The sequence below is a fragment of the Chelonia mydas genome, chromosome 23 (genome assembly GCF_015237465.2).
Source record: "Chelonia mydas isolate rCheMyd1 chromosome 23, rCheMyd1.pri.v2, whole genome shotgun sequence".
NCBI lineage: Eukaryota > Metazoa > Chordata > Testudines > Cheloniidae > Chelonia > Chelonia mydas.
The window spans coordinates 3,970,270-3,982,704 of NC_051263.2; the positions used below are offsets into that span (position 1 = coordinate 3,970,270).

The 12,435-nt window shown below is 60.4% G+C and overlaps 1 protein-coding gene across 2 annotated transcripts in view; it reads left to right on the forward strand.

The window, feature by feature from the left end:
- DLL3 (delta like canonical Notch ligand 3) overlaps window positions 1-12,435 on the forward strand; it is a 260,953-nt gene that overhangs the window by 53,876 nt on the left and 194,642 nt on the right. For both annotated transcript variants that reach the window (XM_043534749.1, XM_037884704.2), the window contains exons 5-6: window positions 1,719-2,080; window positions 9,401-9,617. In XM_043534749.1, the coding sequence (XP_043390684.1) occupies window positions 1,719-2,080; window positions 9,401-9,617 (579 nt within the window). The remainder of the gene's footprint in view (window positions 1-1,718; window positions 2,081-9,400; window positions 9,618-12,435) is intronic.

Below are 12,435 nucleotides of genomic sequence, written 5' to 3' on the forward strand. Positions count from 1 at the left end.
ATCCCCCTCGTGCCCCCCCCACACCTCGTCTCCCTTACGCCCCCCTCACGTGCCATGCGCCCCTCGCGCCTCGCCTCCCTCATGCCCCCCTCACACACCTCGCTACCCCCTCACGCCCCCCGACATGCCTCACCCCCTCGCACCCCCCCTCACGTGCCATGCACCCCTCGCGTCCCCCTCACACACCTCGTCTCCCTTACGCCCCCCTCATGTGCCATGCGCCCCTCGCGCCTCGCCTCCCTCATGCCCCCCTCACACACCTCGCTACCCCCTCACGCCCCCGACATGCCTCACCCCCTCGCACCCCCCCCACGTGCCATGCGCCCCTCGCGTCCCCCTCACACACCTCGTCTCCCTTACGCCCCCCTCACGTGCCATGCGCCCCTCGCCCCTCGACTCCCTCACGCCCCCCTCACACACCTCGCTACCCCCTCACGCCCCCGACATGTCTCACCCCCTTGCACCCCCCTCACGTGCCAGGCACCCCTCGCGTCCCCCTCACACACCTCGTCTCCCTTATGCCCCCCCTCACGTGCCATTCGCGCCTCGCCTCCCTCACGCCCCCCTCACACACCTCGCTGCCCCCCTCACGCCCCCTGACATGCCTCACCCCCTCGCACCCCCCTCACGTGCCAGGCGCCCCTCGCGTCTCGCCTCCCTCACGCCCTCCTCACACACTTCGCTACCCCCTCACACCCCGACATGTCTCACCCCCTTGCACCCCCTCATGTGCATGTGCCCCTCGCGTCCCCCTCACAAACCTCGTCTCCCTTATGCCCCCCCTCACGTGCCATTCGCGCCTCGCCTCCCTCACGCCCCCCTCACACACCTCGCTGCCCCCCTCACGCCCCCTGACATGCCTCACCCCCTCGCACCCCCCTCACGTGCCATGCGCCCCTCGCCCCTCGCGTCCCCCTCACACATCTCGCTCCCCCGATGTGCCTTGCCTCCCTCATGCCCCCCTCATGCGCCTCATCTCCTGACATGCCGCGCTAGCCTCAAGGCCCCCAACTCACCTTGTTCTCCTCATGCCCCCCCAAATACACCTCGCTCCCCCTCCAGTTACACCTTGTTCCACCCGCACCTCATACACCTCGCTACCCCCACCCCTCGCCAGCCCTTTCAGGCATGGAGATCACCCGCCATAAGTGACCAAAACCCCCCCAACCCCGTGCCCCATTGGGAACTGAGATCGCTGGCCACGAGTGCCTGCCCCCTGGCTTAGCTGCCCCCGCCCTGCCCCGATCAGCCCTGTCGAGCATGGGGGTCATCCTCGAAAGGCACCCCCCAGCTGCCCCATGGAAATGGCCAACCCCCCCTGCTAAGCTGCCCTGCCCCCGAGCCCCCTCCCCACTTAGCTGCCCCCACACCCAGCTCTACGGGGAAAGGGGGGGAGGCTGAATCAGGGAGTGGGTCAGGGCTGCCTCCTCTTCCCAGCCCCCTCCTTTTGTCCCAGGGTCAGGGGAGAGGGATGGAGCCAGGAGCCCCCCCCCACGGTGCGAAAATCTCCAGCACCGTGGGGCCTTTTGGGGCAGGTGGGATTGGGGGCAGGTGCCACCTGTGGTTAAAGACATTAAATCTGTACAGCAAACCTTGCTCCCCTCTTTTCCTCCCCCCCCCACATCCCTCCCTTGCGCCCTTCCACCCCCCAACCCCTCCCTCTCTCCCTCCCGCCCCCACCTGACCCTTCCCTCTCTCCCCTCTGTTCCACTCTCCAGCCGTCTGCCTGCCGGGCTGCAGCGAGGGGCACGGCTACTGCGAGCGGCCCGGGGAGTGCAAGTGCCGGATCGGCTGGCAGGGGCGCCTGTGCGACGAGTGCGTCCGCTACCCGGGCTGCCTGCACGGCACCTGCAGCCAGCCCTGGCAGTGCAACTGCCGGGAGGGCTGGGGCGGCCTCTTCTGCAACCAGGACCTCAACTACTGCACCAACCACCGGCCCTGCCAGAACGGCGCCACCTGCACCAACACGGGCCAGGGCAGCTACACCTGCAGCTGCCGGGCCGGCTTCACGGGCACCGGCTGCGAGATCGAGACCAACGAGTGCGACAGCAACCCCTGCAAGAGCGGCGGCAGCTGTGACGTCAGTATCCCCCCGCCCCCCACTGCGACCCCCAGCCCCGCCCCACAGCACCCCCAACCCATCGCGACCCCCAGCCCCGACCCACAGCACCCCCACCCCACTGTGACCCCCCCCAGCCCCTGCAAGAGCGGCAGCAGCTGTGACGTCAGTATCCCCCCGCCCCCCACTGCAACCCCCAGCCCCGCCCCGCAGCACCCCCACCCCACTGTGACCCCCCCAACCCCTGCAAGAGCGGCGGCAGCTGTGACGTCAGTATCCCCCCGCCCCCCACTGTGACCCCCAGCCCCGCCCCGCAGCACCCCCAACCCATTGCGACCCCCAGCCCCGACCCACAGCACCCCCACCCCATCGCGACCCCCTCAACCCCTGCAAGAGCGGCGGCAGCTGTGACGTCAGTATCCCCCCGCCCCCCACTGCGACCCCCAGCCCCGCCCCGCAGCACCCCCAACCCCACTGCGACCCCCAGCCCCGACCCACAGCACCCCCCACCCCATCGCGACCCCCCCAATCCCTGCAAGAGCGGCGGCAGCTGTGACGTCAGTATCCCCCCGCCCCCCACTGCGACCCCCAGCCCCGCCCCGCAGCACCCCCAACCCCACTGTGACCCCCAGCCCCGACCCACAGCACCCCCCACCCCATCGCGACCCCCCCAACCCCTGCAAGAGCGGCGGCAGCTGTGATGTCAGTATCCCCCTGCCCCCCACTGCGACCCCCAGCCCCGCCCCGCAGCACCCCCAACCCATTGCAACCCCCAGCCCCACCCCACAGCACCGCCAACCCCACTGTGACCCCCCCAACCCCTGCAAGAGCGGCGGCAGCTGTGACGTCACTATCCCCCCGCCCCCCATTGCGACCCCCAGCCCCGCCCCGCAGCACCCCAACCCATTGCGACCCCCAGCCCCGACCCACAGCACCCCCCACCCCATCGCGACCCCCTCAACCCCTGCAAGAGCGGCGGCAACTGTGACGTCAGTATCCCCCCTGCCCCACTGCGACCCCCAGCCCCGCCCCGCAGCACCCCCAACCCCACTGTGACCCCCCCAACCCCTGCAAGAGCGGCGGCAGCTGTGACGTCACTATCCCCCCGCCCCCCACTGCGACCCCCGCCCTGCCCCGCCCCGCAGCACCCCAACCCACTGTGACCCCCCCCACCCCTGCAAGAGCGGCGGCAGCTGTGACGTCAGTATCCCCCTGCCCCCCACTGCGACCCCCAGCCCCGCCCCGCAGCACCCCAACCCATTGCGACCCCCTCAACCCCTGCAAGAGCGGCGGCAGCTGTGACGTCAGTATCCCCCTGCCCCCCACTGCGACCCCCAGCCCCGCCCCGCAGCACCCCCAACCCATCGCGACCCCCTCAACCCCTGCAAGAGCGGTGGCAGCTGTGACGTCAGTATCCCCCCGCCCCACTGCGACCCCCAGCCCCGCCCCGCAGCACCCCCAACCCCACTGCGACCCCCCCAACCCCTGCAAGAGCGGCGGCAGCTGTGACGTCAGTATCCCCCTGCCCCCCACTGCGACCCCCAGCCCCGCCCCTCAGCACCCCAACCCATTGCGACCCCCAGCCCCGCCCCACAGCACCCCCCACCCCACTGTGACCCCCCCAACCCCTGCGAGAGCGGCGGCAGCTGTGACGTCAGTATCCCCCCGCCCCACTGCGACCCCCAGCCCCGCCCCACAGCACCCCCAACCCCATCGCGACCCCCGCAACCCCTGCAAGAGCGGCGGCAGCTGTGACGTCAGTATCCCCCCGCCCCCCCACCCCATCGCGACCCCCAGCCCCGCCCCGCAGCACCCCCACCCCATCGCGACCCCCCCAACCCTTGCAAGAGCAGCGGCAGCTGTGACATCAGTAACCCCCCAGCCCCCCACTACCACCCCCCAGCCCCGCCCCACAGCACCCTCAACCCCATCGCAACCCCCAGCCCCGCCCCACAGCACCCCCAACCCCACTGCGACCCCCCCCAACCCCTGCAAGAGCGGCGGCAGCTGTGACATCAGTATCCCCCCCACCCCATCGCGACCCCCCGCAGCACCCCCCGCCCCATCGTGACCCCCCCAACCCCTGCAAGAGCGGCGGCAGCTGTGAAGTCAGTAAGCCCCCACCCCATCGCAACCCCCCCAACCCCTGCAAGAGCAGCGGCAGCTGTGATGTCAGTATCCTCCCACCCCCCACTGTGACCCCCAGCCCCGCCCTGCCCCACAGCACCCCCAACCCCATAGCGACACCCCCCCCAAGCCCTGCAAGAGCAGAGGAAGCTGTGATGTCCGTATCACCCCTCCCCGCTCCATGGCACCCCACCCTCATCGCTCTGTAGCCCCTGCACCCCACCGTAATCCCCCGGGACCCCGACCCCTACCCCACCCCACTGTAACCCCCCCTAGACTCCACAGGGCCCCCAACCCCTTCAAGAATGAGGCGGCTGTGACATTGGTATCTCCCCTCCCTCGGCCCACGGCATCCCTTCACTAACCCCCCCCACACTGCACCTCCCCACTGCACCCTCCACTAACCCCCCCCCACAGCACCCTCCATTAACCTCCCCTCCCCCCGCTAGAATGGAGGCAGCCACAATGTCAGTATCACCCCCACAACCGGCGCCTCTGCACCCCCCCCATTATCACCTCCCCCACCCCAATGTACCCCCAACTTGCCCCTCCCCCCCTAGATCGGCAGCAGCTGCAACATCAGCCTTCCCCTTCTCTCCCCCACCCATTACCAGCACTGCAGCAGTCGGGGGGGTGGGGGTGGTCTGTGGCCGTGCACAGCAGAGGACCTGGGGGCTGGCTGCTGGGAGGGGGTGGTGGGGATGATGAGCCTTAACCCTCAGCCCCTGCAATATGGGAGGCAGCGGCCACATCCGTCTAGGGGGCTAGATCCCCCCCAGTGGGGGTCAATGCTCCTTCCCCCAGCCCCGGGGTCCGTGCAGCCTGGATGCTATGGTGGTGGGCAAAGCCATCGATGCCTCCTTTCCGTGTGCAGGGGGCTGGGTGAGGGGGTGTCACTGCATCTAGGAAACACCCCTCCGGAAAGACCCGGGGCCGGGAGGGTGGGCTGGGGAGGGGTTGGCGGCTGTGAAAATGCCCCCTTCATGCCCTGCAAAATGCCTCAGCTGCCCTGTAGGCCGTCTGTGCCCCCAGAGGAGCAGGGCCTTCCCATAACTGGGCCCCCCGCGATGCAGCTGTCTCCAGTGGGTGCAGAGTTAACACAGAGGCAGGGTGGCCCAGTGATCAGAGCACTGGCCTGGGAGAGGCGGGGGTGGGGGGACAAGGGCGGGTTCCAGTCTGGACCCTGGCCATCACAGCCTGAGATCTGAAGCAGGGTGGAGGGGGGGTTCAAGGTGGCAGCTGGCCCAGCTGCACAGCAGAAGGCTCTCACGCCCGCAGAGTGAAGGCAGGTGCTAGGCAGAGGCAGAGTCAGGGATTCCCTTTCCTTCCCCTCTCCCAGTGCTGATCCACGGCGGGGGAACTCAAAATACCGAGTCAGTGCCTGCCGGGGAGTCCCCCGACTCCTACACCTGCACGGGGTCCGCTGTCCCTCGTGCAAACTAGAGCCAGACACGCACCAACCCCCTGTGCCCTCCGAGCGTCCTAGCATAGCATCATAGCATATCAGGGTTGGAAGGGACCTCAGGAGGTCATCGAGTCCAACCCCCTGCTCAAAGCAGGACCGACCCCAACTAAATCATCCCAGCCAGATCTTTGTCAAGCCAGGCCTTAAAAACCTCTAAGGAAGGAGATTCCCCCACCTCCCTAGGGAACCCATTCCAGGGCTTCCCCACCCTCCTAGTGAAGTAGTGTTTCCGAATATCCAACCTAGACCTCCCCCACTGCAACTTGAGACTATTACTCCTTGTTCTGTGCCCGCCCTGTGCTCGCAGAATTCCCAGAGCCGCTGCTCCCAGAAGAACACGCCGGCTTACTGGGTCCACGCTCCCACAGCACCGCTTAACGCCCAGCACTTCGCTTTGTCGGTAGAGAAAGCCAGGATCCGTCCATCGAACAGAGTTTCGAATGGCCGTGAGCCGAAACAGAGGAAACCAAGGGAATCTACGCGTGGATCCCAGGGTTACCTATAAAATCAAGTCCAAACTCGTATACTAGAGCCTGCCCTTGATACAAGATGCCCTCTTGTCTAATAAGTCCTGCTCCCCCCAAAGTCCTTCTCCCCATGTTTTTCAACCAGGATGGCTGAGCCCCTCCTTTTGTGAGATCAAGCCTGGGGGCAGCTTGTCTCCCCCGATGTTGTTTCACCTGTAAAACAGCCCCCTCTCCCCCCGCGCTGTTCATCTCTTCCTGTTAATTTTCTCCTGGAGTCCCTGCAAGCTCGTAGTAAGATACCCCAAGTTCAGCCAGAGAGAGAGGTCTCTATCTCCTGTCTGGTGGAGCCAGTTTCTGGGTCTCCTATCTGTAATGACAAGGCTTTGAGACCAGGATTTCCGATCGATATACAGATCTCCTTACATAGGATCCCCACGTACATTTCACAAAGCTGATCACGGGCTGTGTGACGGATGCGGGCTTGAGTTAGAGACCTCACGGGACTCTCTTTGGTAATCTAGTCTGTAAATACCAGGCCTAGGGCGCCCCTAGAACCTATCTGCCCACTGGCAGGTGGTACGGCTGGTAGTGCAGACCCAAGGGTGGATGTGGAGGGGTGCGTGCCAGGGAAGTCTCCTAGCAAGCACCTATCATTAAGGCCTCAATTCTGAGGCCCTGTCTCGGAGGGGAGAGTGCCCCCTACTGACCCATGTTCCCTACATCACAGCGTCCCCTAGCACTGCGCTGGGGCATTGGGGTCAGCACTGACCACGAGGGGAGCGTTCCCCCTATTGAACTACCAGCCCAGCTTCCTGCTGTGCCCAGTTTCTCCAACCCCACTTGTTGTTTGAGATCATGGATGCCTCTCCGAGCCTCCAGCCTCTGTCTGGTGAGGCTGCCTCTATTATTAGGCCCATAGGAACTGCCGGACTGGATCAGACCAGGACCCCCATCTACCCCGGTATCCCGTCTTGAACAGCAGCCAGTCCCAGCTGTATCAGACGAAGGTGCAAGACACACCCCCTACTGGGCAATGATGGGATAACCTGCCCAGAGGGGAAGTTGCTTCCTGATCTGGGTTAGGTAGAGACTGGAGCGTGCAGGTTTAGCTCCCTTCCAAAACACTTCTGTCACATCATTCTGGATAGGCCCATTTTCTGCACCAATATCCAACCCTTGAGTCTGAATCCTGCCCAGCTCTTGGCTTCAGTGATGACAATAATCATGAGGCAGTGAGTTCCGCAGGCCAATGGTGCCTTGTGTAATGATCTAGTCATCAGCTTTAAACACGCTGCCTTGCAGCTCTTGTGTTAGGAACCAGGGTGAAGAGCAGCCCCCGATCTACCATCTCCATCCTCTCTCTGAGCAAGTCTCCATTCTAAACTACACCCCCCCGACCCCAGCCTTCTCAATCTCTCTTGTTCTTGGGTCCGTGCAGTGCCCATCACAATGGGGTCCTGAGCCACGACTGGGGCTCCTAGGTGCTCCCATAGGACACCTAATAGCAATACAATTGTACAGCACCTGGCACAATGGGCTCTGGGCCAGGACTGGGTCCGGGGGTGTCGCTGCAACTAGGAAACACCCCTCCAAAAAGACTGTGGCCAGGAGCGTGGAATGAGGATTACCGTAACACACCTAATAAATATTAAGTAATGATACAGACCTCTAATGGTCTCCCTGCCTATCTCTGAAAACCCATTGCTGTGTTCCATGGTGTGACCTGAATGGAACACAGTTAGCCCAAGCCAGAATGTCCTTATATAATACACACTCAAATATTTTCTGCTGTTTCCCATCTCATTCCTTCCGTCACTTTAACCTTTTGCTTTTTCTGGCCACTGCTGCACATTTACTATTAGGTGTATTATGGGAGAATTAGAAGCTGCAATCAAGATGAGGGCCCTGTTGCGCTGGGCACTGCCCAGACACGGAGTGACCGAGATCGGGGCCCCATCGCGCCAGGTGCTGCCCAGACAGAGTGAGAGCCAGTCCCTGTCCTGAAGAGCACAGTTGAAATAGACAGGACAGAGAGAGTTAGAATTATTCTCCTGATTTTACAGAAGGGAAACTGAGGCACAGAGGGGTTATTGATCGGTAAGGGACCTCTTCGGTCATCTGGTCTAGCCTCCTGCGTCAACTCTGGCCACTGAGGACTGAGGCTAGATCTACACACAGATTTTGTCCCGGTGTGGACAATGCCAGTTAGGGGTAAGGTTTCGTTTTTTAACCTGATGTAGTTATTCTGCATCAACCCATAGTGTAGAGTATTTATAGTGGGATAAATGTGCCTTATACCAGTGTAGCTTATTCCCTTCCTGTTTGGGTATGAGCACCTTTATCCCACTATAACTGCATCCGCGCTGGGGGTTGTACAGCTTTAACAAGACTAAGTTATCTATTAGGTGTATTATGATAGCACCTAAGAGCCTCAGTCATGGACCAAAAGCCCCACCCCATTATGCCAGGCACTGTACATTTTTTTGCTATTAGGTGTGTTATGGTAGCACCTAGCTATCCCAGGCATGGAGCAGGACCCCACTGTGTCAGGTGCTGTACTTTTGTATTGCTATTAGGTGTATTACGGTAGCCCCTAGGAGCCCCAGTCCTGTACCGAGCCCTCTCTGTGCCAGGGGCTGTATAAAGGCAGAGCAAGAAGCCAGCCCCTGCCCCAAAGAGCTTAGAGCAGGACAATTTTTTGTGCATTCACAAAGCTTTAAGACTCAGGTCCTCAAAGGTATTGAGGCGCCGAATTCCTATGGGGGTTAGGAGCCTGCCTACCTCTGAGGACGTGGGCCTCAAGGAGTTGCCCAGGGAGTCTGCAGCAGAGCTGGGAATAGCGCGGTGACCACCCGAAGACGTAGAAATTAGGTTGATGTCATGACGGTGCTCGGGGGCGTGTGAAATCCACCGCTCTGCCCACCTCACCCGCCCTGCGCTGGAAGAATGCTTCCGTCAGGCTAGCGACAGCCGCTCGGGGAGGTGGTTTTCCTATCCCCTTCCCGTCGCTCTCAGCTGCGGCTGCTCCGAAGCTCTTCCAGGACAGCCCCCGTAGTGTCGCCAAGCCCCGAGCCCCCACACAGCGTCTCCCCCAGAAGGCCAGCTTCCTTCTCCTGCCGAGGAGCCGGGATCTTCAGTGGTGTAATGTTCATAGCACCTGTCCGCATGAGCTCTCTGGATCCATTTGGTCCTCATCCCCGTCCCCCCCCGGCCTCCCCCGCTGGTTACAGATTTAAATCTGTAACCTGCCGCTTCTTTCTCTCTCCCTCCCCCTGCCCCCAGGATCTGGAGAATGACTACAAGTGCACCTGCCCCCAGGGCTTCTACGGGAAGAACTGCGAGATCAGCGCCATGACCTGTGCCGACGGGCCCTGCTTCAACGGAGGCACCTGCGCCGAGAAGCCCACAGGCGGCTACACCTGCCACTGCCCCCTGGGCTACCACGGCTCCAACTGTGAAAAGAAGATCGACCGGTGCACCAATAACCCGTGTCTGAACAGTAAGAGCCACGCTGCTTTCTTCTCTGGCAGGGGGCGGGTGAAGGCCGTACGCAGGCCTGGGCATGACTGGGGGGGAACCTGTGTTTGCTGCGCCGTCCTGCTCTCTTCTCCTGAGCTTCTGGGCTGGCAGTGACAGAAAGCCATTGGGTGGGTCTCACCCCACTTAGCCAGGGCCCAGGGCTTCGCTGCAGGACGGCTTCCCCGGCAGCTCTGGTCTGAATGGGAAGTGGGCTGGAATCTCTACGCCATCCCCTGATGTTTCCCAGGGCGGGCCCAGAAAATCCCTGAATGGAGCGGAATAGATCCCCTGTATGCAGATCCCCAAGACACTAGAATATGCCTCTGCCCAAAGCAGAGGCATGGTGGGGATCCGGGTTCAATTCCCTGCTTTGCCATTGATCTCCTGTGTGACACTGAGAATGTCACTTAGACTGTGCCTCAGTTTCCCCATCTGTAAAACAGGGTAATAATCCTTCCATTGTCTATTTAGATTGTAAACTCTTAGGGCATGGCCTTGTCTATGTAGAGAACTATTCTGGGACAAGCCAGGCTTTGGATTTGAAATGTTAGCGCTGTTCTGAAATAGCTTCCCATGTGGCTGCTCGCAATTAAGGAGATTGGGGCGAGGTTTAGGGCAGCAGTTTCTTGGCACCCCAAAGGATTGGGGTGGGGGTGGGGGTTAGCCATCTCTCAGGCACACCCAGAGCAAGGGCCATTCTCCCTTGGCGGGCAGAGTGTAGTGGATCTCCCCCACGGTACACCTGGGGGTCTGCAGTGGTCTTCCGGGGTACGTCAACGCATCTAGAGATTGGCCTAGTTTTACAACAGGCCACGTAAAAAGCGCTTGCGAAGTCAGTACAAACGGCAATTTCATTCCAACCACATGAGAGAGCCAGCAGTTGCTCAGTAGCCGTGGGCTGGGACACTTTGGTAATTTGATGTCTGATTTTGCAAGCAAGTCGTTTTTAAGTGAGGTGTAATTTGGGGGTGCGCAAAACCAGGCAGACTCCTAAAAGGGATGCAGTAGTCTGGAAAGGTGGAGTGCAGTGCACCAGGGTGGCTGGGGTTTTCCTGAGAGTGCCCCTGGAAAAGGGAGGGAAATATTTTCTGCCAAAAATTCAGAAAAGAAGCCCCCAAAAAGGACCATTTTGGGGGGTGTTTCATTTGTTCTCTCCCCTTTTTTTTTTTGGAGGGAGCTCTGAAGCCCCCCCAGAATATCCCACACCTTGATAAATTGAAAGATCTGTTTGATGGAAAATTACAACCAGTTTCTCCTGGTCCACCCCCTCCTTCCCGCCCACCTGATGTCTTTCCTGACACCTACATTAAGAGCTCTCTGGAGAGAGGACTGTATTTTGCGTGTCTGTACAGCACCTGACACAACTGGGGCCTGGTCCAGGGCTGGGGGGTGGGCCTGCCTCGACACTACTCTAATACACCTAATAGCAACAAAAAAATGCACCGTGTCTAAGGTCATGGCCCATGACTGAGTCTCCTAGCGGCTCCCGTAATACACTTAAATCACAATAAAAATGTACAGCACCTGGCACAATTGGGTCCTGGTCAATGACTGGGATGCCTAGGAGCTACCATAATACACCTAATAGCAATAAAAATGTTCTATACCTGGCAGCATTGAGTCCTGGTCCATGACTGAAGCTCCCAGCTGCTACTGTAATACGTGTAATTACAATAGAAACGTACAGCACCCAACACAATGGGCCATGCCAGGCTCCTAGGTGCTACCGTAATACGCCTAATAGCCATAAAAATTTACAGCCCTTGGCACAATAGGGACCCTCCTTGGCTGGGGCTCCTAAGTGCGCCCATCATAGAAGCAGCAGTCCTATGCCGCACGCTGGAGAGGAGTCGCTCAATAGGTAATGTGGTCTAGTGGATAGAGCACTGGACTGGGCCTCTGGAGACCTAGGTTCTAGTCCCACTTCTGCTGTTGCCTTGCTGCGTGTCCTTGGGCAAGTGCCTGTCCTCACTCTGTGCCTCAGTTTCCCCTCCCACACTTCAGAGACTCCAAGGCCAGAAGGCACCATTGTGATCATCTATCACTGACCTCCTGTATAACCCAGGCCCTAGGACTGCCCTGAATTAGTTCTTAGAATCATAGAAGATTAGGATTGGAAGAGACCTCAGGAGGTTACCTCGTCCATCGCCCTGCTCAAAGCAGGACCAACCCCAACTAAATCATCCCAGCCAGGGCTTTATCAAGCCAGGGCTTAAAAACCTCTAAGGATGGAGATTCCACTGCCTCGGTAGGTAACCCATTCCGGTGCTTCACCCCCGTCCCCCAGTGAAATAGTTTTTCCCTAATATCCAACCTAGACCTCCCCCACTGCAACTTGAGACCATTGCTCCTCGTTCTGTCATCTGCCACCACTGAGAACAGTCGAGCTCCATCCTCTTTGGAACCCCTCTTCAGGTAGTTGAAGGCTGCTATCAAATCCCCTCTCACTCTTCTCTTCTGCAGACTAAACAAGCCCATTTCCCTCAGCCTCTCCTCGTAAGTCATGTGTTCCAGTCCCCTAATCATTTCTGTTGCCCTCCGCTGGACTCTCTCCAGTTTGTCCACATCCTTTCTGTAGCCGGGGGGCCAAACTGAATGCAATACTCCAGATGTGACCTCAGCAGTGCCAAACAGAGGGGAATAATCACTTCCCTCGATCTGCTGGCAATGCTCCTACTAATGCAGCCCAAAATGCCATTGGCCTTCTTGGCAACAAGGGCACACTGCTGACTCATATCCAGCTTCTCGTCCACTGTAATCCCCAGGTCCTTTTCTGCAGAACTGCCACTCAGCCATTC